Source organism: Melospiza melodia, chromosome 28 (assembly GCF_035770615.1).
Source record: "Melospiza melodia melodia isolate bMelMel2 chromosome 28, bMelMel2.pri, whole genome shotgun sequence".
Taxonomy (NCBI): Eukaryota; Metazoa; Chordata; class Aves; order Passeriformes; family Passerellidae; genus Melospiza; species Melospiza melodia.
This window is the reverse complement of record NC_086221.1, coordinates 7,262,116-7,288,939: the sequence shown is the minus strand read 5'-3', so window position 1 is coordinate 7,288,939 and position 26,824 is coordinate 7,262,116. Positions and strand designations below refer to the sequence as shown.

At 52.8% G+C, this 26,824-nt stretch overlaps 3 protein-coding genes across 3 annotated transcripts in view; all 3 read left to right on the top strand.

The window, feature by feature from the left end:
• Positions 1–19,004, top strand: part of LOC134430461 (ubiquinol-cytochrome c reductase complex assembly factor 2) — a 79,598-nt gene extending 60,594 nt beyond the window's left edge. Inside the window, exon 5 of the mRNA XM_063178158.1 lies at positions 18,990–19,004. The gene's annotated coding sequence lies outside the window, so the exon portion shown is untranslated. The remainder of the gene's footprint in view (positions 1–18,989) is intronic.
• BAK1 (BCL2 antagonist/killer 1) lies at positions 627–12,659 on the top strand. The gene is made up of 6 exons (XM_063177937.1): positions 627–737; positions 4,547–4,634; positions 6,840–6,975; positions 7,052–7,195; positions 9,187–9,367; positions 10,523–12,659. Exons 2-6 carry the CDS (start codon positions 4,577–4,579, stop codon positions 10,625–10,627), a joined length of 624 nt encoding a protein of 207 aa, XP_063034007.1. The 5' UTR covers positions 627–737; positions 4,547–4,576; the 3' UTR covers positions 10,628–12,659.
• A 1,725-nt stretch (positions 19,005–20,729) lies between the features above and the next one.
• On the top strand, positions 20,730–25,289 carry TSPO2 (translocator protein 2). Its single transcript, XM_063177864.1, is given in 6 exon segments — positions 20,730–20,844; positions 22,314–22,523; positions 23,572–23,645; positions 23,648–23,709; positions 25,106–25,165; positions 25,167–25,289. Coding segments are annotated over 5 exon segments (492 nt in total). The 5' UTR covers positions 20,730–20,844; positions 22,314–22,350.
• The last annotated feature ends 1,535 nt before the right edge of the window (positions 25,290–26,824 follow it).

The window sequence follows — 26,824 nt, the reverse complement described above, 5'->3', positions numbered from 1 at the left end:
TATCTGGCATTTGCCAGCCCCAGCAGCCGCCCTGGCAGCGGCCCAAGCAGCGAGGAGAGGAAAGGCAGCTGGGGTTCAGATTGCTGAGCCCTCCAGGGCTGAATCTCTCTCGAGCTGCTGCGATTTCCCCAAAATCTCCGCGGATTTCGAATTCCCCGAGGCGCTTGGTGGGAGCCACCTCTGCCGCCGGGGACTTTGGTTTGTTTTTTCCTGCTGGATCGATACAAGTTCCCTCCCAGGAAAAATAAACTCTCAAATCGTTACTTTAACCGGGCTCTCAGCCTGGCAGAGGAGGAATTTAAGGTTCAGCCGTGAGGAAAACTCCTGGAGAAGCCAGGGAGGAGCAGAGGATGTGCGGGAGAGCGGATCTCCGGGGATGGCACAGGCTGTGCGGTACCAACCCCGCACCCTGCACCCCCCGAGCCGCGCAGGGACCGGGAGATGCTTCAGCTTCCCCCAAGGAACCCCCAGAACCCCCCAAAAACTCGCCCGGAGCTCGGGGGTTGGTGCCTCTAGAGGGAGCTGAATAAATCTGAATAAAGCGCGGCTCTATCTATGGTCACTGGGGTTGGGTTTCTGCTTGATTTTTTTTTCCTCTTCTTCTTTTCCCTCCTCCTCCTCGGCCCCGCGCGCTTCCTTTGCCCGGGCGGGAGGCAGGAAGGGAGCGGCCGGAGGGATGGAGCGGGTCCCGGCAGGGATGCGGTAGCTCCCGGGACATCCCGACCCGCCGGGACGCGGTGAGCGGAGTTTTCCCCCCGTTTCCCCCTCCCCAAACTCTCCTGGGATGGGTTATCCCCGTTCTCCGGGCCGGGATGGGATGGGATGGGCAGGGATGGAGCGGCAGTGTGGGGTGCGGGGTGCGGGAGGGGGGACAGGGACAAAGTTTGCGGTGGGTGTGAGAAACCCCCGGGCCAGGGCTGGAGGTCCCGCTCCGGGCGGGTCGCTGCCCCAAAAAGGGAATTTAGCTGCCCCAAAAAGGGAATTTTTCCTCGTTTAACCGATTTTTTTCCAGCTGGGAGTTGACAGTGCCCGCGGCATCAGGGCAGGGGACACCGGTGGGCAGGGGACACCGGTGGGCACAGCTGTCCCCGCCGGGGATCGGGTGACACCCGTCCCGCCACGCCCGGGCGGTGACCCGGACACGGGCACGGCGCCTGTGGCTGTGCTGGCCCCGCCGGGACCCCCGAGCACGGTTTGGGGGTGACCTTGGCTGGGTGGATGCTGGGGGTCCTGTGCCCACCCTGGGGCCGTGCTGGGTGGGCAGATCCCAAACTTGCAACCACCGAACTGGGGCAACCCCAAACTGTTCAAACCCCGAACTGTTCAACCCCTCAAACTGTGCAACCCCCAAACTGTGCTACCCCCAAACTGTGCAACCCCCAAACTGTGCAACCCCCAAACTGTGCTACCCCCAAACTGTGCAACCCCCAAACTGTGCTACCCCCAAACTGGGCAAATGGCCCCAAACTGTGCTACCCCCAAACTGTGCTACCCCCAAACTGTGCTACCCCCAAACTGTGCTACCCCCACACTGTGCTACCCCCAAACTGGGCAAATGGCCCCAAACTGTGCTACCCCCAAACTGTGCTACCCCCAAACTGTGCTACCCCCAAACTGGGCAAATGGCCCCAAACTGTGCTACCCCCAAACTGGGCAAATGGCCCCAAACTGGCCAAATTTTGCTGCCCTGGGGCAGAGGCAGGGGGAGAAGCGGCCCTGGCCCCGCTGGCCGGGCAGGGATGGGATCAGGGATCCTGTGGGATCTCTGTCCTGCAGGGATCGCTGCCAAGGCTCGTCCCAAGGGATGCTCCATCAATTTCCTGGCATTCATAACAGTCAGGGGGTGATTCCAGAGCCCCTGGCTGGGCTCGGGTATCGGGATTGCAGCTGCTTTAACCCCTTGCAGCCTCCTACAGGACCCTCGTAGTGTGGATGAGACCCTGCAGCTGCCCCGACACCCTGCTTTGAGCCCTGACTCACATCATGGAGGGTTTTTATTTCCTGCAGCCCCAGGCTGTCTCTGGGTGTCTGGGTGTCACCTCCTGGTTCACACCCTTGTTCCTGCAACAAAGGGGGAACGGGGAAGCTGGGAAGCAGGAGGAGCACGGGCAGCAGCTCTGGAAGCTGGAGAGGATGGCCTGAGGCACCCTGAGCCCTGCAGAGACGGACAGGGAGCTCTTCTGGGAGTCCACATGGACATTTGGGGCCGGGTGAGGGTGGTGACAGCAGTGACAGGGCCTCAGCATCACGTGTGACAGAGAAAACAGCGCTACCAGGGGCCAGAAGGAAACCGAAAACAAAGAACACTGCAGGGCTTCAGAAATGAAAGTCAAGTTGAAAATCATGAGTCATCTGCTCTGGGCTCCTGTGCTGCACAGGCAGCACAGTGCTCCAGGAAGTCCTCACTCCTCACTTACCCATCCCAGGCAGGAAAAGTCACCATCACCCCTGGCACCCCTGGGCACCCCTGGGCAGCCCTGGGTCTCTGTGGGCACAGCCCTCTGCCCCACAGGCCAAGCTGGGAAAGCTCCAGGGGATCCTGAGCTCTATACTGGGTGCACGCACACCCTGCTCAGCAGTGGCACTGTGGGGTACAGAGGAGATCCCCACTGTTCCCACAGCTCCAAGGAGCTGCTCCCAGCTTGGGAACAGCTCCGAGTCCTCCCAGTGCAGGTGGGCTCGGCCAGGGGCTGGGATGGCAGAGGGGGAAGCACAGGAGGCTCCTGAGTGGAGGAGGAGATGGGCATGACCCAAAGGATCTGCACATCCCAGGGGATGGACACTATCCAAGGGATCTGCACCATCCCAAGGGATCTGCACCATCTTAAAGGGTGGACACCATCCCAAAGGATCTGCACCATCCCAGGGGATCTGCACCATCCCAAGGGATCTGTGCATCCCAAAGGATGGACACCATCCCAAAGGATCTGTACATCCCAAAGGATGGACACCATCCCAAAGGATGGACACCATCCCAAAGGATCTGCACATCCCAGGGGATGAACACTATCCAAGGGATCTGCACCATCCCAAGGGATCTGCACCATCTTAAAGGGTGGACACCACCCAAAGGATCTGCACCATCCCAAGGGATCTGCACCATCCCAAAGGATCTGCACCATCCCAAAGGATGGACACCACCCAAGGGATCTGCACCATCCCAAGGATCTGTACATCCCAAAGGATGGACACCATCCCAAAGGATGGACACCATCCCAAAGGATCTGTACATCCCAGGGGATCTGCACATCCCAAAGGATCTGTACATCCCAAGGGATGGACACCATCCCAAGGGATCTGCACCACCCCAAAGCATGGACACCATCCAAAAGATCTGCACCATCCCAGGATAGGGAATTCTGTGATTCTGAGTGCCAGGAGAGGCAGCTCTGGAGCTGATTTGGCCAGTGCCCAGCAGCTCTCCCAGGGATTTACCCCTGGTCCCAGCTGATGATCCTCACTGCCTTCTCAGCTCTGCCTTGGATGGGGATTTTGTGTTTGGGGAGGAAGGGGGCAATCCTGTCCTCCAAACTGAGAGTGTAGGAAAAATCAGCATTTCCATCCTGCTCACCAGGCTCAGGCCCCTGTGCAGCTGTGCAGGACCTCGTGGTTTTCCCAGCTTTGCACTTCCAGGCCCCCTCCCACAGCGAATGGGCTGTACTTCCATTTCTTTTGCCTTCTGAACGATCTCCAGTTTGAAGCCATGAGCTTGAACCACCTTGTGCACTTCTCCCATACCCATGGGTGGTTATTTATCCCTATCCAGCACTTCTTTATTTTTGTCCCATTGGGTGCAATTTAAATTTTGGGGTGTCAGGAATTGTATTTCAGCTTTGGTGCAGATGAGGAAAGTCCCCAGCTCAGCCCTGTGGAAGTTTGGGCTGGGAATGTGCTCTGGAATGTCAGACAGCAGCAAGGAGCTGCCCTGATCCCATTAATCCTGACAGGAACTTTGTGGCCTCAAGGAGCTCTGATGAGCCCTGAACTGCAGCTTTAGGACACCTGTGAACTTCAGGGAAAAGATGAGCTTTGTGTTTAGTTCCCATTTATTTAATTTTCTTATTTTCTGAGAGGGGGAATGTAAAGAGCAAAGGGAATTCGAGGAAATTGGAGTCCTGGAGGAAATCAGGGCTCATCTCATGAAGATTATGTCAGGCAGCTCAGTGTGGTCACAGCCAGGGAGCCTCAGAGCTGCTGGAATTTTTGTTCCTGACTTTTGGAAAGCTCTGTGGGCTGGGCTGAGCAGGAGCTGATGCAGCCCACAACTTTTGGAAGCAGTAGGAAAGTCCATTAGAGGTGGGAGGTCTCTTTTATTGACAAAAATGACATCAGCACCCTCCTTAGAAAACGAAACCATCATCAGCATCCTTATAGAAAGGGAGCCAGGGAAGTCAGAGTGCACTCAAATCCCTCCTGTGCGTACAGAATGAGTGTTCTGCAGGGGAGGAACCAGCTCTGGCAGAGATAAAAGCACTGGGCTCTGCTCCTTGGGCTGTGAGGGACCACAGGGCTCCTCCAGGCACTCACCATCTCCATCCCCTTCCAGGTGAAGCTGCCATCCCCAGAGCTCTCTGCAATGGCCTCAGGGAATGAGGGGAATGAGGAACGCCGGGGGAGCCACGGGCTCAGCTCAGGTAAAGGGTTCTGGGGTCTCTGGGTGCTCCTCTCCTCTTCAAACCTTTGTTTTTAATTCATTTCCCTGCTGTGTTCCTTTGGCAAAACGGGATTTCCTGTCTCCAGGGCTTTTTGCAAGGCTGGGGTAACAGATCAGCTCTGTAAGGAGCTGGATTGGACTGGGAGGTGCTCAGAGCTTTTGGGAAATGCTGGGAGCATCCTGGTCTAGAGGGAGGTGTCCCTGGGTGGAATGGGGAAAGGCTTGATGTTCTCTTCCATCCAAAACAACCAAGGATTGTGTGCTTGGCATAGGATGGTCAGGGTGGGCAGCAAGGTGGGATTGGAGGCACGGAGAGAACAAAGTGCTGGGAGCTGCCTGGCGTTGTGCATTTCCTTCCCTGAGCATGAGAGCGTGGGAGGTGTTTGGGGTTGAAATCACAGAGGAAAACACAGATCTCAGTCAGTCTGGGTGGCCTTGGGGTGACAGCAGGTGCTGTGTGCCCTGGCAGGGCAGTGGTGACAGGCTGGGCCACTGTCCCCATGTGAGCCCAGCCCAGCCCTGCCCTAGTTACTGGGTGAAACTGGGAGTGGGGCTGGCAGGAAAAACCCTCAGCTCAGCCCAGCAGGTGAAGGGTGGGACACGGTGACTCCTGGTGCTGCTGGGCAGGTGAGGAGGGTAAATCACACACGGAGCAGACACGGAGCAATTCCTCCCTTCCAGAGATCCCTGAGCAGCTCCAAACTTCCCCTTGGCACTGTTTGCCACCAGGCAAACCCTGACCCAGATCCCTTGGGTGGGAGAGATCCCAAGAAATCCCAATGGGAATAGCACCTATGGGAAGGGGGAATGTGTCCTCCTGTCCTGGCATTCCTAAAAATAGCTCCAGGGAATTTTTTTTGGTGCAGAGATTTCCTCTTGTGTCTGGCTGAGTGTTTGCCCTCCTCTCCCTGAAACTCTGACTCAGTTGGTTTCATTTTCTTGCTCTCCCCTTGGAACGTCACAGACTGCAACTGTAAGAAAGTGAAAGAGAGGGGAAGTCTGGAGATCTGTTTGCCAAACAAACCCTTGTCTAGGAACAGAAAACAACCCCTGGAAAAGTGACAGGAGCTGTCCTTTCCCTTCAGCTCTGCTGGTGTCACCTGAGCATGGCAGGTCCAGCCAGGACAGGGAGGTGGCAGCAGCTGGCAAAGCCTGTGAGGAGGATTTGGTGTGATTTGGGGTTTGGGGATGGGGTGTGTGGGGCAGCACTGCCAGCACAGCTGTGCCCTCACTTCCCAGCCCTGGGCAGGAAGATCTCAGGATGGAAATGCAGATTCTGGAAAGCTGCGTGGCCAGTCTGCATTTCTGGGATTTCTGAGATTTCTGGGAGCCACTGTCCCCTCCTGGAGCTTCTGGAGCAGCCCAAACCAAGCTCCAATCCAGGATATCCTGTGGGGACCTTCCCTGGAGCTGTGGAATGTGTGTGATGAGGGATCTGTCACCGTGGGGCTGAAACACTCCCTGCTCCAGTGGGGCTGGGACACCGGTGTGGGTCTGCAGAAGGTTCTGTGGGGACATGTGTGGGTCTGGAGACATTTCTGTGGGCCTGGAGATGTTTATGTGGGCACAGAGACGTGTGTGTGGGTCTGGAGAAGGTTCTGTGCGGACATGTGTGCATCTGGAGAAGGTTGTATGGAGACAAGGACAGATGTGTGGGTCTGGAGAGAATTGTGAGGGTGTAGGGACACCTGTGTGGGCCTGGAGATGGTTCTGTAGGCCTGGAGATGTTTATGGGGGGATAGGGACATGTGTGGGTCTGGAGAGGGTTGTGAGGGTGCAGAGACACCTGTGTGGGTCTGGAGAAGGTTCTGTGGTGACATGTGTGGGTCTAGAGAAGGTTGTATGGAGACAAGGACAAATGTGCGGGTCTGGAGAAGGCTTTGTGGGTGTAGGGACACACCAAGGACCTGTGTGCGTCTGGAGAAGGTTGTGTGGAGACCAGGAGACCTGTGTGGGTCTGGAGATGGTTCTGTGGTGACATTTGTGGGTCTGGAGATGGTTGTGTGGGGACAGGGATACATGTGGGGGTCTGGAGAAGATTGTATGGAGACAAGGACAAATGTGTGGGTCTGGAGGAGGTTCTGTGGGGACATGTGTGGGTCTGGAGGAGGTTCTGTGGGAATGGCCCCTTCCAAACCTGAGAATGGACGGAGATGGCCTGATGTCTGTCTGTCTGTCCCTGCAGAAGGCCGCGTGGCAGAGGAGGCTGAGGAGGTGTTCCGCAGCTACGCCTTCTACCGCTACCAGCAGGAGCGCCAGGAGCGCGGCGCGGAGCTGCCGCCCGACCCCGAGATCGAGCAGATCCAGCAGGACCTGGAGAGGTAAATCCCTGCTCCCACCCCTGCCCTGAGCCAGGCCGTGCTCCGGAGCCTGGCCTGACTCCTCCTCACCCCCCAGCACGGGCAGCCAGGTGGGGCAGCGCCTGGCCATCATCGGGGACGACATCTACCGGCGCTACGACGCCGAGTTCCGCACCATGCTGGAGAGCCTGCAGCCCACCCGCCACAACGCCTACGAGACCTTCACCAAAATTGCCTCCAGGTAAAGCCTGAGAGCTCCTGGGCTGGGCTGGGGGCTTCCCCTGCAGGAGAAGGGAAGGGGAGGTTGGATGTGGTCAGTGCTGTTGGTTAAACCCACACTCTGTTTGAGCTTCACCCTCCAGCCCTCAAGCTTCCTGGGGTTATTCCTGTGTTTTCTGCCTGCTCCTATCATTGTGCCCTCCCAGGCCTTGCCCAGCTGCCTGGGGTCCCTCAGGGGATGTCCCCCATGCCTGTCCCAGCTCCCCCTCTGGGGCACAACCAGCTCCTGCTGTCCCCTGCTCCAGGCTGGGACATCCCAGGGAACAACGCTTGTTGGAGGTGGGATGGTCACAGAAATCTTGGAATCCTGGAATGGTTGGGTCAGGAGGGACCTTGAAGACCACCTCAGTCCAGCCCCTGCCATGGGCAGGATGCCACACACGAGGTGGCTCAGAGTCCCCACCCAAGCTGGTCCTCATGGACACCTTGCTATGGGAGTGGCTCCATGGGCTGGCAGAGCCTGCAGGTGACACACACAGAGCCTCCTGCAGGTGACACACACAGAGCCTCCTGCAGGTGACAGCCACCCAAAGCACAGTGACAGGTGAGGAGTGAGGGCACAGACCTAGAAACCTTCCTGCCAGGACTTCCCAGGGAAGTTTGGATTGAGGAGGCACCAAGGGGTTCTGTGCCCACCCAGCTCAGGCAGGATGGGTCTCTGGGCTCCTGTCAGTGCTCCAAACACCTCTGGCTGTGACAGCCCTGTCCCTGTGCTCGGTGTTTGTGTCTAATTCCTCTTTTCTCCAGTGTTTAACTCCTTCCTTTCTGTCCTTTTCCTGCTCCCCTATCCGGGCAGCCGTGCTGGCTGAGGCGGCAACACACGCAGGTAAATTAACCCCTGTCCCTGTCCTTATCACACTCAGGTAAATTAAATTAACCCCTGTCCTTGTCCTTGTCACACTCAGGTAAATTAAATTAACCCCTGTCCCTGTCCTTGTCACACTCAGGTAAATTAAATTAACCCCTGTCCTTGTCCTTGTCACACTCAGGTAAATTAACCCCTGTCACACTCAGGTAAATTAAATTAACCTCTGTCCCTGTCCTGGTCACACTCAGGTAAATTAACTCTTGTCACACTCAGGTAAATTTGCAAACTGCTGTGGAGCCTCTTTTTCCCAGCAGTGTTTGGATTCCCATGGAAAATTCTGAGCGTGGCTCCATTTCTGAGTCACTTCTCTCAACTCCCGTGAAAAGATTTTCTATAATATCCAACCTCAGCTTTTCCTGCTACAATTTTGGGGCCATTTCCTCAATGTTGACTGCCCTGCTCAAGATTCTGTGGTGTAGGCAGCTGTTCCATGGCTGGCCAACACTTCCAGAGAAAAAAATTCCAACAATATCCTACCTAAACTTTTCCTGCTACAATTTTAGGGCCATTTCCTCAATGTTGACTGCCCTGCTCAAGATTCCCCAGTGTAGGCTGGCCAACCCTTTTAGAGAAAAAAAATCCAATAATATCCAATTTAAGCTTTTCCTGGTACAATCTGGGGCCATTTCCTCAATCCTGATCATTTTGCTCAGGATCCTCCAGCTTGGCCAACGCTTCCAGAGGAAAAAAATTCCACTAATATCCAACCTAAGCTTTTCTTGCTACAATTTTGGGGCCATTTCCTCAATGTTGACTGCACTGCTCAAGATTCCCCAGCTTGTTCCAAGGCTGGCCAACCCTTCCAGAGGAAAAATATTCCAATAACATCCAACCCAAGCTTTTCTTGCTACAATTTTGGGGCCATTTCCTCAATGTTGACTGCACTGCTCAAGATTCCCCAGCTTGTTCCGAGGCCGGCCAACCCTTCCAGAGGAAAAATATTCCAATAACATCCAACCCAAGCTTTTCTTGCTACAATTTTGGGGCCGTTTCCTCAATGTTGACCCCGCTGCCCTGGCCAGCTCCGAGCTGGGAGCTCAGGGCAGGAATTCAGGCATCTCCTGGGGTGTTTTTTTTTTTTGCAGCCTGTTTGAGAGCGGCATCAACTGGGGCCGGGTGATCGCCCTGCTGGCCTTCGGGTACCGCCTGGCCATGCACGTGTGGCAGCGCGGCGTCAGCGGCTTCCTGCGGCGCATCGCGCGCTACGTCGGCGAGTTCATGCTGCAGCACCGCATCGCGCGCTGGATCGCGCAGCAGGGAGGATGGGTGAGCGCACAGGGGCACCTCTGGGCAGCTCTGGGCTGGTTTGGGGCAGCTCTGGGCCGGTTTGGGCATGTTTGGGGCAGGTTTGGGGGCAGGTTTGGGGCAGCTCTGGGCAGGTTTGGGGCAGCTCTGGGCAGGTTTGGGCACCTTTGGGGCAGGTTTGGGGCAGCTCTGGGCAGGTTTGGGGCAGCTCTGGGCAGGTTTGGGCAAGTTTGGGGCAGGTTTGGGGGCAGATTTGGGGGCAGATTTGGGGGGCAGGCAGCAGGGTTTGAGGACAGCTTTGGGGGCAGGTTTGGGACAGCTTGGGGTAGCTCTGAGGCAGGTTTGGGGGCAGGGGGCAGGTCGAGGGCAGCTTGGGGGCAGCTTTGGGGGCAGTGTTTGGGGCAGTTTTGGGGGCAGGTTTGGGATAGCTCTGGGGGCAGGGGGCGTGTTTGGAGGCAGCTCGAGGGCAGGTTTGGGGGCAGGGTTTGAGGCAGGTTTGGGGGCAGGTTTGGGGCAGCTCTGGGGCAGCTTTGGGGGCAGGGAGCGTGTTTGGGGGCAGGCAGCAAGGTTTGGGCAGGGGACAGCAGTGGGGGCAGTTTTGGGGGCAGTCTTGTGCCAGCTTTGGGGGCAGTTTTGGGGCAGCTTTGGGGGCAGAGGGCAGGGTTTGGAAGTAGGTGGCAGGGTTTGGGGGCAGCTCAGGGGCAGGTTTGGGGCAGGGTTTATGGGCAGGCAGCTTTGGGGGCAGTCTTGGAGCAGCTTTGTGGGCAGGTTTAGGGGCAGGGGGCAAGGTTTGGGGGCAGGGGCAGTTTTGGGGGTAGGTTTTGGGGGCAGTCTTGGGGTAGCTTTATGGACAGCTTTGGGGGCAGACAGCAGCGTTTGGGGGCAGACAGCAGGGTTTGTGGACAGCTTTGGGGGCAGCTTTAGGGACAGTTTTGTGGCAGTTTTGGGGGCAGAGTTTGGAAGCAGGGGGTGGGCTTGGGGGCAAGGGGCAGGGTTTGGGGGCAGTTTTGGGGTCAGGGCTTGGGGACAGGGGGGTATAGTTTTGGGGTCAGGAGGGCAGGTTTGGGGTCAGGGGGCAGGGTAGCTGAAGGGGTCAGGGACTGGGGGCAAGGGGCTGAGGTTTGGGGGTCGAGGACACTGCCAGGACTGACCCCCCCCGTGTCCCCTCCCTGGCAGGAGGCCGTGCAGAACCTGGACAATGTCTATGTGAAGTACCTGCTGGTGGTGGCCGTGGTGGTGGTGCTGGGGCACCTGGTGCTGCGGCGCTTCCTCACCCCCTGAGGGGGGCACCGGGCACCCCCTGCTCTGCCCCACACCCCCGCGGCTGGGGGGACCCCAGGAACCCCCAGGAGAGAGCATGGCTGGGGGCTCTGCACCCCCAGGAGAGGAATGGGGACGGGGGGGGCTCTGCTTTGTTGGGTTTGGTGCCTCAAAAAGGGGCTGAGGAGGGCACATGTCTGGGAGGGGACATTTGTGGGAGGTGACATCTCTGGGATGGGACATCTCTGGAATAGGTTGTTCCTGGGAGGAGACATCTTTGGGATGGGGCATTTCTGGGAGGGGGCATCCCTGAGATAGGGCATCTTTGGGATGGGACATCTCTGGGTTGGGACATCCCTGTCCCCCCAGCTGCTCTGGAGGAGCAGAGAGGTGTGACGATGCCAATGTGGCACACAATGCCCCAGTGGCAGCGTGTGACAATGCCAGAGTGTGCCCCTGGTGGGTCCTGTGCCCCCGGGGCAGGAGCAGAGCCCCCTCCCCATCACTGACAGAGGAGCAGAGCCCCCTCCCCATCACTGACAGCTCCATCCCTGTGCCCCAGGGTGATCCCAGCCCTGGCTGCTCCAATCCTGCTGCTCCTGAGCCCAGCACTTGAGCCTTTCCCACCACTTTGAGCCTTTCCCACCACTTTGAGCCTTTCCCACCACTTTGAGCCCCTTTCCCAGCCTCTCCATGGACAATCCCGACCCTTTTCCATGCAAACCCTCCTGGCTGCAGCCCTGCAGCTCTGGGGGAGCCCCAGCATCTCCCCCAGCTCTAAAACCTGTGGGTGCCAGGACAGGCAGTGTCCCTGCCCCAGTTGGGCTCCCTGGCTCTCACTGGGAGCCACTGGAGCTGCAGTCACCCCTGCAGCGGGCACCAGGCTCCTCTGGGCAGGGATTGGTGCTGGTTCTGTTCCTGACCGTGCCTGAGTGATTTTGGGGTGAGCCAGCTCCTCTCTCCCGTCCCAAAGCTGATTTCTGCAGAGCAGGGAGCTCAGGCTGGGTGTTCCCTGTCCTGCCCAAGCTGCAGATGAAGGATCCCTCCCTCTTCTCCCTCTGCAGGCTGAGCAGGACCAGCCTGGATTTTTAACTCTTCCCATTTCTCCTGTCCCTGCCTCTTTTTTTAACAGAATAACCAAATTTTGCATCTTGCTTCCATAGCTGAGCTTGGCATTTTGCTCCTGGCTGCTCCCTTTTCCCTTTTGGGAATGCTCTCAAGAGAAAGGCATTAAAATATTTCCTGTGTTATTCCCACTGCTGCTCGGTTGTGCAGGGCAGCAGAGCTTGGCTGTGCTCAGGTTTTGTGGCCACAATTCAGGTTTTGTGGCCACAATTCTGATTTTGTGGCCCTCCCTGGATGCTTTGTCCCCTTGCAGATCCATTTCTCCTCACAAAATTCCCCTTCCCATGGTGCCACCTCCTCTCCCAGCTTGGGAGAAGTTTAATCGCGAGTTTCACCTCGGGTTTAAAGCCATTTCTCTGCTGTGAAGCAGTTTAACCAGTACGATCCGTGCTTCCCCCTCTTCCCCAGCTCCTTTTTGGGTGCAAACGCCACCAGATGGAGCCTTGTGGCCACGATGGGTACGAGCCACCGTCGTTATTTCTCTTTTTTTCTCCTTAATTTACAAATCACCGTCGGTTCTCTGCTTGGGTTGTGTCCAGCAGGACTTGGAAAAAATAAAAATCAGCTTTAATTCGCTGCTTCAGACACACTCCTGGAACTCCAGAGGATCAGGGAGAGCTTTTGGTGCTCATTTAATTCTCATTTCCCAGCTAAAGCTCCCCCTTGCAGCTGTGAGGCCATAAAGGAGAATTTTCAGATTTGTGGGAAAGGACTGAGCCTTAGGGAAGCCCAGGACAGGGGGGAGAACTCTTCCATGGGTGCTGTACAAAGGAAAAATTCCGTTTGATCCGTTTATCTCAGGGGATTCGCAGAGGGGGGAGCTCTCAGGGCGTCAGGGCCTCTCCTCCCTCTGCTCTCTGCTCTTTCCTGGGTGGAAAAAAAACTTGAACTGGGACTGGGGATGCTGAACTGGGACTGGGATGCTGAACTGGGGCTGGGGATGCTGAACTGGGACTGGGAATACTGAACTGGGACTGAGGATGCTAAACTGGGAATGCTGAACTGGGAGTGCTGAACTGGGACTGGGGATGCTGAACTGAGGCTGGGGATGCTGAACTGGGACTGGGAGTGCTGAACTGGGAATGCTGAACTGGGAATGCTGAACTGGGAATGCTGAACTGAGACTGGGGATGCTGAACTGGGGATGCTGAACTGGGACTGGGGATGCTGAACTGGGAATGCTGAACTGGGACTGGGGATGCTGAACTGGGGCTGGGGATGCTGAACTGGGACTGGGAATGATGAACTGGGGATGCTGAACTGGGAATGGGAATGCTGAACTGGGGCTGGGAGTGCTGAACTGGGGCTGGGAATGCTGAACTGGGGCTGGGAATGATGAACTGGGGATGCTGAACTGGGAGTGCTGAACTGGAATGCTGAACTGGGAATGCTGAACTGGGGCTGGGTATGCTTAACTGGGAGGGCTGAACTGGGAATGCTGAACTGGGACTGAACTGGGGCTGGGAATGATGAACTGGGACTGAACTGGGGCTGGGGGTGCTGAAATGGGACTGGGAGTGCTGAACTGGGAATGCTGAACTGGGAATGGGAATGCTGAACTGGGGCTGGGAGTGCTGAACTGGGGCTGGGAATGCTGAACTGGGACTGGGAATGCTGAACTGGGACTGGGAGGGCTGAACTGGGACTGGGAGGGCTGAACTGGGACTGTGCAGGAGGATTTATCCAGGAGGATCCATCCAGGAGGATTTCTCCAGGAGGAATTCACCCAGGATAATTGATCCAGGAACAATTCATCCAGGAGAATTCATCCCAGAGTTCAGGGTGGTGCATGGAAAAGGGCTGAGAACCCAAAGGAGTTTTATTTACTCCCCTTGAGCCTATTTTTTCTCCTCCTGAGCTTCTTTTTACACCTTTTGAGCCTCTTTTTACTCCAACTGAGCCAGTTTGAGGGCTGTGTTTGATCCCACCCTTTCCCTCCTGGATGAATCCTCCTGAACGAATTTTTCCTGGATGAATCCTGGATGGAGGAGCCTGTCCCTGCTGTCTGTCCCCTCCCCAGGCTCCAGCTGTCCCCAGGGCTCTAAGGGACACTTGGTGGTGGCTCTGGAAGGGTGGGACAAGGACACCAACCTTGTTTTTCCAGGGGGAGAAGAGGGGGAAATGCACAAGTTGTCCCCTTGCACTGTGTGGGACACGCTGTGATGGCTTTGACCTGCAAAAAACAAGCAAAAAAACCAAACCAAAAGTGTGTGTTTTTACCTATAATCTGTTTTTAAATGATGTAATATATTAAAAATATCTATCTATGTCAAATAAAAATGGTACACTGAGTGCAAACTCACCTGGCTGTGTGCAGGGTTTGCTTCCAGAAGCTTCCAGGAGTTTTGCTCCTCACTCCATGAGCTCTCCAGCCTCAGCTGCCTCCTTAATTTTGGGATTCCAGGTCTTCTTTAGCTTTTATTTTCAGTGAGGAGCTAAAAGGGAGAGAAATCTGCTGCTGCTGCAGCTGCTTGTGCCATCCCTGAGCTGCAGAGCCTCCCTGGAGAGGATTTGGGGATGGAAAAGGGGAAATTGGGGTGAAAGATGGGAGATTTTGGGGGTGAAGAAGGGAGAATTTGGGCATGGAAGAGGGGAGGATGTGAGGATGGAAGAGGGAGAAATTTGTGGGATGGAGAGGATAAATTGTGGGGATGGGAAAGGGGAAATTGGGGTGAAAGATGGGAGATTTTGGGCATGGATGATTGGAGATTTTGGGGATGGAGAGGGAGATATTTTTGGGGTGGAGAGGGGAATTTGTGAGGATGGAAGATGGGAGATTATGGGAATGGGGGAGGAAAGATTTTTGAGGTGGAGAGGGAAAATTGTGGGGATGGAAGATGGGAGATTTTGGAGATGGAAAGGGAGATATTTTTGGGATGGAGAGGGAAATTTGTGGGGATGAAGAGGGAGAAATTTGTGAGCTGGAGAGGGGAATTTGTGGGGATGGGGAGGGAAAGATTTTTGGGGTGTGGAGGGGAATTGTGGGGATGGAAGACGGGAGATTTTGGGGATGAAGAAGGGAGAATGTGGGGATGGAAGATGGGAGATCTTGGGGATGTCCCAGCAGCTGCTCCACCTGCCAGGGGTCCCTGGGCTGGGTTTTTGGGATGCCAGGATTGTGGAACAGGATTCCTGGCAGGATTAACCCTGGGGATGTGCTGGGAGCAGAGCAGAGAGGGAAGCTCGGGATGAAATCTGCTGCAGGAGGAGCAGGGGGCTCAGGATTTCCACAGAACCCGCCAGCAGCAGATTAAAGATTGGAATCCAAAGGAATTTATCCCCCTCCAGCCCCTGGGGTTATAAATAACCAAAATCCTCCCCCAGCTCTGCAGCTCTGGGATCTCCAGAGGATTCCCAGAGCCTCTGGGAGAGCAAAGGGTGAAATTTAAGGGAGGAGAAATGGCCCCGATTAAAGAGGCAGCCGCTCCCCTAATCCACTTTGTGCCCTGCCCCAAACCCAGATCCTGCTCTAATTAAATCACAAAAAAAAAAAAAAAAATAATAATTAAGGGCACGCTGTCAGTGCAGTGTTTGCCTTTGGCCATTCAGATTTGGGATTGACCCCAAACAGAAACCAGGACCTGGTGCCAAGGGAGAGCTGGAGATGGGATTTGAGTCAAGTGTCTCCAAAACTGGGTCACTCCCCAAAAACCCCGAGTTTTGTGGAAATAAAGGATTTTCAGACCCCAAAACCCCTCAGTTTTGTGGAAATAAAGGATTTTCAAACCCCAAAGCCCCTCAGTTTTGTGGGAATAAAGGTTTCCAAACTCCAAAACCCCCAAGTTTTGTGGGAATAAAGGCTTTCCTAGGCAATTTCCAGGGCACAAAGTGAAAGGCAGTAGGCAGGAGCTGGGAGAACACTCCTGTTTTTCTCATTTCCCTTTTTCAAACTGAATCCTTCCCTGCCAGGCACGTTTCCCTCACTGGAATTCTCAGGGCCTGGCTGGGATCCCATGGCAGGATAATCTGACAGAAAGCTTACACAGTCTTGCATGCCTTTATACAAGGTGTTTTTGTATATTTTTGGTTATTTTGTATATTTTTTGGTTATTTTGTATGTTTTTGTGCATATATTTTCGTGTATTTTGTATATTTTGGTGTATTTTGTACATTTTTGTGCATTCTGTGTATTTTTGAAATAACGTGCGCTGATGAAGAACGCCCTGGAATAGAGATGACACGGTTGAGAGACAAATTGAACTAAAAATAAGTTTTTAATGCGTTTTAAAACATGCCTTTGCGAAAAGACCAGGTATTTTACTATTTAATATCTAATATTTCCAATTCTCTAATTTTAGAGGATTAGAAATATCTTTTAAATAATAAAAGGTATTTATGTAAAAGATGCGCTGTAGCAGGACCAGGTAGGGTTAAACCACAGGTGATCAGGGTTAGACGCGAAGCATTGTGCAGTAAAATAAAAGCAGGAGCGGGGCCGCTGGAATTCACTGCTGTGGCCGCAGGGCAGCGGCTCCTGCAGGAGATAAGGGCGAGCCCGGCCGGCGTTATCAGAGGAGGCAGCTCCTGCCAGCCCCTTGCTGTCCCCTCCATCCCCTTTCTGTCCCCTTCTGTCCTCTCCAGTCCCTTCCAGCCCCCTCCTATCCCATTCTGCCCCTTCCAGCCTCTTCCAGCCAGCTCCAACCCATTTCCATCCCCCTTTTCCATCCCTCCCTTTTCATCCCCACTTTCAATCCTCCCCTTTCCCTCCCCTTTCTATCCCCTCCTTTCCATCCCTTCTTTCCATTCCCCCTTTCCATCCTCCTTTTCCATCCCCTTTCCATCTCCCCTTTCCATTCCCCCATTTCCATCCCTCCTTCAGATCCCTCATTTTCCATCCTCCTTTTCCAATTTTCCCTTTCCTTTCCTAATTTCTATCCCCTCTTTTCCATCCTCCATCCTCCTCCTTTCCCACCCCTTTCCAGCCCTTTTCCAATCCCTGTGCACACCAGCCCAGCCCACATATGATAATATTATTATCATAATATATAATATATATATTATATGTGTTATATATTATATAATATATAACATATATATTTAATATATAAAATATATTATATATATTATATATGTTATAATATATTATTATGATATATAATATATATTATATAATCTATTCTATAATATGTATTATACAATATATAACATATAACATATAATATATAATATAATAATATATAATAACATATATTATATAACATATTATAATATATGTTATTTATAATATATCTATTATATTATAATATATTATATATTATAATATAATATATAATTATGTATATTATATTATATTATATTATATTATATTATATTATATTATATTATATTATATTATATTATATTATATTATATTATATTATATTATATTATATTATATTATATTATATTATATTATATTATATTATATATAATTGTATGTATAATTATATATATAAAAAATTATATATATTATATATATATTATTTAATATAATATATATATAAAATATATAAAATATAAATTAAACTTTTAAACCCAAACCAACTCAAACAACAAAAAGAAATACCAACAAAAAAACCCCACAAAACAAATAAAAAATTTAAAGGAAATTAAAAGTATGGTGGTGCTTTGATTTGTTTTTTCGTTTTTTTTTTTTTTTCAGTGCAGCACAAGGAAACGTTTCCTGCCGCAGTTTCGGGGCTAGCAGGTCACAGGGATGGCCACCAGGGTCCTGCCTGTCCCTGCCACGTCCTTGGTGGCAGCCAGGAGTCCCCATCCCCATCCCCATCCCCATCCCCATCCCCATCCCCATCCCCATCCCCATCCCCATCCCGCTCCTTTATTGCCGCTGTAAATCAGGGAAGCTCCGCCGGCTCGCAGGAGCCGTGCAGATTTACGGCAGGAGCTGACCCTGCATCTCTATTTCCAGATCTAGGGCGGATTGAAATATGCAGCTTTTCAATAATATATTCCGGTGAACGGGGCCTTTCTATTGGAGCAATGAATCGTGCGCGGAGCGAGCCCCGGCGGGCAGGACGTGCGGGGGTTGCCAAGGAGAGCCAAACAAACAGCTCCGTTGTGTAACTGAGCTCCCTGCCCGTCCCGGCAGGGATGCTGCACAGCCAGGACCCCAAATCCCCGCGGGCCCAGCCCTGGCATGGACACGGGGCCACTGCAGAGCAGCCTCAGCCCAGCCTGGGCTGCTGAGAAAGCATCCTAAGCTGGAATATCCAGGTGGAAGTCCGTGGGAAGATGAGGAAACCGTCCCCACGTGCCCAAATTCCCCATCTCCATCCCCACAAATTCCCCATCTTCCAACCCACAAATTCCCCATCTTCCAACCCCAAAAATTCCCTGTCTCCATCCCCAAAAATTCCCCATCTCCATCCCCACAGATTCCCCATCTCCATCCCCAAAATCTCCCATCTTCCAACCCCACAAATTCCCATCTCCATCCCCACAAATTCCCCATCTTCCAACCCCACAAATTCCCCGTCTCCATCCCCACAGATTCCCCATCTCCATCCCCAAAATCTCCCATCTTCCAACCCCAAAAATTCCCCGTCTCCATTCCCACAAATCCCCCATCTCCATCCCCAAAAATCTCCCATCTCCACCCCACAAATCTCTCCCTCTCCATCCCTACAAATTCCCCTCTCCATCCCCATCAATCCCCTTTTCCAGATCATTCCCAGGGCTGTTTCCTGCTCCAACACGTGCCCAGGGCAGGAGGAACCCCAAGGGCATCACACACATCCCTTGGGGTGGCTGGGCATGGATTTATGCCACATAAACCCACCCTGGTTCCAGCACTGGAGCTCCAAAAGTTCTTCCCAAACCTGATCCTGCTCTTTCCCAGTCCTGGGATGGACACAGTTCCACTGCAGAGCAGGCTCAGCTCAGCCTGGGCTGCTGAGAAAGCATCCAAAGCTGGAATATCCAGGTGGAAATCCATGGGAAGATGAGGAAACCGTCCCCACATGCCCAAATTCCCCTTTCCGTCCCCAAAATCTCCCATCTTCCATCCCCACAGATTCCCCATCTCCACCCCACAAATCTCTCCCTCTCCATCCCCACCAATTCCCCATCTCCATCCCCACAAATCCCCTTTTTCCAGATCATTCCCAGGGCTGTTTCCTGCTCCAGCACGTGCCCAGGACAGGAGGAACTTTTAGGCCTGGAACTGCCCCTGTTGTTTTTTCCCTCCTCCCATTTTCTGTTCCCCCATCACCAGCAGCAATCCCAGCCTCACACATCCACTGATCGCTAGGGTTTGACCCTCAGCTTCTCCACCTTCCAGCACGTTCCATGCCAAGCCAGCCTGGGCACACACTCCTGCCAAGCCTGTGGGATTGGGCTCGTGCCCAGGGGGACAAAAATCTCCAGCTGAAAATTGTCAAATTCGGTGCTTTTTTTTTGCCAGAGCCGGTGGGGGCAGCAGGGGCTGACTGGGATGGAAACCATTCAGGATCTTTTAGAGCTGCATGGTTCCATGACACAAATCTCCAGTCACAAATAGCAACAGGCTCAGGAGGAGAAGCAGGGCTGTGATTAACGAGCTCTGCATCTGTCACTGGAACTGGGAATTCCACTGGACCAACCCACGGCAGGGCAGCATTCAGGCTGGCTGAAAATCTGGCTTTTTACAGCAGATTTTTCCCTCTCTTTCTTTCTCCTCCCATGAAAAGAATAATTTCCTTGGGAGCTCAGTGAAAGAGGAGATTTTCCTGATTCCTGTTGCAGCGTGTGAGGAGCCAGCCCTGCTCCTGCCTCCATGAAATCCAGGTAATGACCCAGAACTGCTGGGAATTAGTGTTTCATTTTGCCAGCCCTGCCAGACAGCTCCCTAATGGAAATTGATTTCTGGCTTCTCCCTCTGCCATTTTACACAGCCCTGGAACAGCTTCGTTTTACCTGCCAGGGAAATTTTGGCCAAAGGGACGCACAGGTGGCCCTGGGAAACGCCAGGTTAATTATTGGGGTGTTAATGAGGGCCTGGGGGAGGGTGGGCTCCACCATCCCAAATTCCCAGTGATTGTCTTCAAGCTCCACTACCCCAAATTCCCAATGACTGTCCCCAGGTTCCACCATTGCAAACGCCCAGAGATTGTCCTGGGGCTCCAGCATCCCAAATTACCAATGATTGTCACTGGGTTCCATCACCCCAAATTCCCAGTGATTGTCCCTGGGTTCCAGCACCCCAAATTCCTGAAGATTGTCCTGGGGCTCCAGCACCCAAATTCTGGGCTCCAACATCCCCAACTCCCAACGACTGTCCCCAGGGCTCCATCATCCTGAATTCCCAATGATTATCCCCAGGCTCCACCATCCCAAATTCCCAGTCATTGTCCCCAGGTTCCAGCCCCCCAAACTCCCAATGATTGTCCCCAGGCTCCACCATCCTGAATTCCCGGTGATTGTCCCTGGGCTCCACCATCCCAAACTCCCAGAGATTGTCCTGGGGCCCCAGCACCCCAAATTCCAGGCTCCACCATCCTGAATTCCCAATAATTGTCCCAGGGCTCCAGCATCCCAAATTCTCAGAGACCATCCCAAGGCTCCATCATCCTGAATTCCCAGTGATTGTCCCCAGATTCCAGCACCCCAAATTCCTGGCAATTGTCCCCAAGCTCCAGCATCCCAAACTCCCAACGACTGTCCCCAGGCTCCATCATCCTGAATTCCCAATGATTATCCCAAGGCTCCACCATCCCAAATTCCCAATGATTATCCCAAGGCTCCACCACCTCAAACTCCAGCAACTGTCCCCAGGCTCCACCATCCCGAATTCCCAATGATTGTCCCCAGGTTCCACCATCCCGAATTCCCAGTCATTGTCCCCAGGTTCCAGCACCCCAAATTCCCAGCGTTTGTCCCCAAACTCCATTACCCCAAACTCCCAGTTACTGTCCCCAGGGTTCCACCACCCCAAACTCGCAGTGCCTGTCCCCAGCAGCAGCTCCCAGTTTAATCAGCCCCAGCCCCAGCTCCCCGCCCCAGTTTGGGGCCGTTTGGGGCCGTTTGGGTGAAACGCGGCTGCAGCTGCAGCACTCGGGGATCACCAGTGGCAGGGACAGCCCATCCTGGATGTCCCAGCCCTTCCCTCGGCCAGGCACAGCGAGGCGCTGACCCAGGTAAGGCTCAGGCACCTGAGAAAAACCAAAAGAAAGTCTTCCAACCCTCCTTCCCCTCTGCAGCCCCAAAGGAATTGGGGAAATTCAGTGTTTTCCCATATTCCGTTCCTGTGGGGTGTGTGGGGAGCAGAATGTGGCAGGACTGGGTCACATTTAAAGCAGAACTGAACTTGGGGTTGGTTTTCAGAACTGAATTTGGGTCGGTTTTCAGAACTGAATTGGGGTTGGTTTTCAGAACTGAAATTGGGTCGGTTTTCAGAACTGAATTCGGGTTGGTTTTCAGAACTGAATTTGGGTTAGTTTTCAGAACTGAAATTGGGTCGGTTTTCAGAACTGAATTCGGGTTGGTTTTCAGAACTGAATTGGGGTTGGTTTTCAGAACTGAAATTGGGTCGGTTTTCAGAACTGAAATTGGGTCGGTTTCAGAACTGAATTTGGGTTGGTTTTCAGCTGTTTCCTGGTTCTGTGGGTACTTCGAGAGCGCCATAAATTGTCAGGTGAAGGAATTGTTGCTCAAGGTGGTGTTCGGGGTGTTTGTTCCTCGGTGAGGTGGGAATTTGGCCCTCCCAAGCCCGGTGTGGTGACAGCAATAACAGCGAGCTAATTAGCAGAGTGTTAATTGTGAACTGAAAGCCAAGCAGAGCCTGTGGAGCTCGGTCCCATCCCCTGTTCCCCATTTCCCCGGTTCAGGGGCTGCTCCTCCTGCATTCCTGAATCCCAAACCCTCCCAGGTGCATCGTGTGCCCGTGCTGACAGCTCAGAACTGCTCTGCTGGCAGCTCCTGCCCAGAATTCCCGAGAAATGTTAATCAGGGTTCAATTCCTGCACGGATCCTGAGGGAAGGGGAATTTGGGGACGATGGAAGAGTGGCAGGTTTGGGTTCCCTGCAGGGGAAGATGCAGGACAGACACTGAATTCTGGATGTGTCCTGGTCTTACCCTGCATTGTGTGGGAACATTTTTATTATTAAAGAAAAAATTTCCCCTGCTTTTATACAAAAGGAGCTCCGTGAACAAATTCAGAACCTCCCCCTGTGCAAAGGTGAGAGTTCTCTCTGCTGTGGTTTCCTGGAGCTGCTGGAAGGATTTTTTTCTGTCACAGACCTCTTTTAAAATAGAAATTAAAATAGAAACCCACGTTGAAAAATCATGGGGAATTCTGGATGGAGTTTGGGTTTTCATCCTGAGGGCAACAGAGAAGGGGGAGCAGCTCCAGGAGGGATCTCAGAGCCTGCCAGCCCCAGGAGCAGGGATGGGGACAGCCCAAACACCAGAACATTGCAGTGAAAGAGTGGAAAAATCAGGGGGGAAACATCCCAGGCAGGAATAATCCCCATTTCAGAGAGGGCTGAACACATTAAATCATTTCCACCTGCCTTAGGGACTGAAATGGGACATGGAATTAGAGGATGGAAGCAGGGAAAAAACCCATCCTTTAAAAGTGATGCTGTGATTTTGCTTTTAACTCAGAGCAGGAAAAGAGACGATTCCAAGCCCCTGAGGGAGGATGTGGGCTTACACCGTGGGCTTCACCGTCCTGCCCCACGTGGGAGGGTTCCTTGGCTGGTTCCTGAACAGGAAGGAGATCCCAGCGTGGTACGAGAAGCTGAAAAAGCCTTCGTGGTGCCCGTCCCGCAGAGTGTTCCCTGTGGCCTGGACCATGCTGTACACGGGCATGGGGTGAGTGTCCTGTCCTGCTGTCCTGCTGTCCTGCTGTCCTGCTGTCCTGCTGTCCTGCTGCCCCTGGCACAGCCAGAGTGACCCTGCCAGACTCTGTCCCAGCTTTGGGGTGTCCTGACCCTGCCAAGTGTGAGCCTGTCCTAGCCAGATGTGACCCAGCCAGATGTGACCCAGCCAGATGTGACCCTGTCCCTCCCCAGTGTGACCCAGCCAGATGTGACCCTGTCAGGTGTGACCCTGTCCCAGCCAGATGTGACCCTGCCAGATGTGACCCTGTCAGGTGTGAGCCTGTCCTAGCCAGGTGTGACCCTGCCAGATGTGACCCTGTCCCAGCCAGGTGTGATCCTGTCAGGTGTGACCCTGTCAGGTGTGAGCCTGTCCTAGCCAGGTGTGACCCAGCCAGATGTGACCCTGTCCCTCCCCAGTGTGACCCTGCCAGATGTGACCCTGTCCCAGCCAGGTGTGACCCTGCCAGGTGTGACCCTGTCCCAGCCAGGTGTGACCCTGCCAGGTGTGACCCTGTCCCTCCCCAGTGTGACCCAGCCAGATGTGACCCTGTCCCAGCCAGGTGTGACCCTGTCAGGTGTGACCCTGACCCAGCCAGGTGTGATCCTGGCATGCTGCAGGCAGTGCCACAGCCTTGGGGATGCCACCACCAGCCATGGCACTGGGTAGGGGCCAGGGGCCACTTTGGTGGGACAGGGGAGGTTTGGGAGCAGGGAGGGACAGGGAGTTGTGGAATGGAATAATGGAACAGCCCCAGCTGCAAGGGGATCATCCAGTGCACATGGGTGATCCCAAAATCCCACCCTGGGCATCCCTGGAGCAGTGTCCAAACTCCGTGAAGCTCTGGCAACCTCAGGGCTGTGCCCATCCCTGGGCAGTGCCAGCACCTCTGAGGGAAAATCATTCCCTGATTTCCAACCTAACCCAGCCCAGAGCTGTCCCCTGTCCCTGCAGTGCTGCCAGTCTCTGCTGGGGCACACGCAGGGGCAGGAGGGGCTCTGTCCCTGCCCAGGGTGGCACTAACAGCTCTCCTTCCCCACAGCTACGCTCCCTACCTGGTGTGGAGCGACCTGGGGGGCTGCAGCAGCAAGGCCATCGTGCCCATGGGGCTCTACGGGCTCAGCTGCTGCTCAACTGGGCATGGCCACCCTTGTTCTTCGGTGCCCACAACCTCAACATGGTAATGGGGCTTCCCTGCCGCTTTGGGGCGCTCTGGGGCCGTGCTGAGGGGAGTGATGCGGGAATTTGGGGCTGCAGCCACACACACAGGGTGTCAGCCCCTGCAGGCTCGCTGTGATAGCCGGGGTGGGGAGCGGGGCTGGGCACTGCCAGGGCTGCACCCCAGTTAAGGGTCGGGGCTGGGAGATAAAGCCCTTTGTGGGGTCACACCCTGGGTGACAACAGCACTGTCACATCGCTGAGGGGAGCAGCTCTGGGGGCTTATCGGGCACAGGCAGGGCGGGGCTGGGCAGTGCCACACCCGGGCAGGGCCGCCAGGCTGTGCCTCAGGTGCCAAGGCCCGAGGTGGCAGAGGCACAGCTGGGAATTGGCGTTTTCACCTGGGTTTTGTCACTCTGGGGGTGAAAGGTGCAGCTGGGGGTTTGTTCAGTGGCCACTGTCAGGAGCAGGCTGTGTCAGCAAAGGGACACTGGCCACGAGCAGGGTGGGATTCCGTAATGAGCAGAGAAGAGCACGTTAATTATTCCTGGTGTCACACACCTCGGGGGTCACTGATGGGAGCCCAGGGACAGCGCCCTGGGGGTTGGGGTCTCTCCAGTGCCAGCCCCCCCATCCCTGTCCCCCCCCACTTCCCCACCTGTACCGGGATATTTTGGAAAGTTTGTTCAGTGGCCACCAGCACGAGCAGGTTGTGTCAGCAAAGAGGACACTGGCCACGAGCAGGGTGCTCATCTGCAGGATTCCATCACGAGCAGAGATGAGCACATTAATTACTCATGGTGTGACACACTCATATGTCACTGATGGAGCCCAGGGACAATATTTGGGTCGGGGTCTCTCCAGTGCCAGCCCCTCATCCCTGTCCCACTTCCCCACCTGTACCTGGGTATTTTGGAAAGTTTGTTCAGTGTTCATCTGCACGAGCAGGTTGTGTCAGCAAAGAGGACACGAGCAGGGTGCTCATCTGCAGGATTCCATCACGAGCAGAGATGAGCACATTAATTACTCACGGTGTGACACACTCATATGTCACTGATGAGAGCCCAGGGACAATATTTGGGTCGGGGTTTCTCCAGTGCCAGCCCCCCATCCCTGTCCCACTTCCCCACCTGTACCTGGGTATTTTGCAGAGTTTGTTCAGGTGTTTTGTTCAGTTTGTTCTGTCAGCAAGGGGCTCAGAGCAGGGTGTTCATCTGGGGATCCCTTCATGAGCAGAGCACGTTAATTACTTGTGCTGTTACCCAGGTGTCATTGATGAGAGCCCAGGGCCAATATTTGGGGTCAGGGTCTCTCCAGTGCCAGCCCCCCATCCCTCCTTGGTGCCGGGGCCGTTCTGGCAGCCCGGGTGGGTCCGTGCCGCGTTCCCCAGCCCCGTGCCACCATCTGTCCCCGCAGCTGCTGTGGTCGATGTGCTGTGCCTGGACGGGCTGGCCCTGGGCACCTTCTGCTCCTGGTACCCGCATCAACCGGCTGGCAGCGCTGCTGCTGCTGCCCTACCTGGGCTGGCTGGCCATGGCCACCTGCCTCACCATCCGCGTCTGGAAGGACAACCCCCAGCTGGAACCGGGCAAGAGCGACTGAAATCCTGAAATCCCTCCTTGTGTCCGGAACTGGCCTGAGGTGTGCCGAGTTTACAGGGGAAAAAAGCGTGTTCACTTCCTTTTCCAATGAGGGGAGAGGGAAATGATGCATTTGAATTTGTCTTATATATACACACACACACACACATATATATATATATATATAAACTTGATTTTTAAAAGAAATTACTTGATTTTTTGAACAAATTAATGATTTTTACTTGATTTTTAAATATATATATATTACTTGATTTTTTAAAGAGATTACTTGATTTTTTAAAGAGATTACTTGATTTTAAGAAATTACTTGATTTTTTGAAGAGAAATTACTTGGTTTTTAAAAAGATATATATTACTTGATTTTTTAGAAAGAGATTACTTGATTTTTTAAAGAGATTACTTGATTTTAAAAGAGATTACTTGATTTTAAAGAAATGACTTGATTTTTTAAAGAAATTACTTGATTTTTAAATATATATATTACTTGATTTTTTAGAAAGAGATTACTTGATTTTTTAAAGAAATTACTTGATTTTTTAAAGAAATTACTTGATTTTTAAAAAGATATATATTACTTGATTTTTAGAAAGAGATTACTTGATTTTTTAAAGAAATTACTTGATTTTTAAATATATATATTACTTGATTTTTTAGAAAGAGATTACTTGATTTTTTAAAGAAATTACTTGATTTTTAAAAAGATTATATATTACTTGATTTTTAGAAAGAGATTACTTGATTTTTTAAAGAAATTACTTGATTTTTAAATATATATATTACTTGATTTTTTAAAGAAATTACTTGTTTTTTAATTACTTGATTTTTTAATTACTTGGTTTTTTTAGAAAATATTTGATTATTTAAAAAAAAATTCTCCTTTTTTTTTTTTTTTTTTTTTTTTTGCTCTTTGTGCTGTTGCTCCATGTTCTGTATGCCCCAATTTGTGTATTTTTCAGCTCTTTATCTGCCAGCAGGGCTGGGTCTTGCTCTGCTGCTGGCTGGAGATTGGGCTCTGCCTCCTGTTTGGGGGATAAAGCAGCAACGAGCAGCACCCAAATGCTTCCCCCGAGAGAAAATTCCTCTTTTCCACCTCCATGTGCCATTCCTGAGCAGAACTGAAAACCTCACAGCAGTGCCTTTGAAGAAAACTTCATTTTGTTCTTTATTTTTTTAAGTACAGAGACATGAGAGTGTGTAAAATCGGTGAGTCTGCTCCCACTGCCTCAAAGGTTGTTATAATTAATAATATAATTAATTATATGATTGGCAAAAAGCAGAATCTGTCAGGTGCGGTGCAAGTGCCTCATCCTGGAGCGTTTCTGTGCAATTATTAATCAGGAAAGGTTAAAACAACAGGAATTCCAAAGGAATGGGATGGGATCAGACACAAGGGACTCATCCTTGTTTTCCCCTTTTCCCTGGAAAAGCTCTGGTGTCTCCAGACAGAATTTACATCGTTTTAAACTGCTAAAAGCACTAAATGTAAAGAGAAGGGGCACGTGGATCTTATCCTGGCACTGGCTGTAATTAATTTGG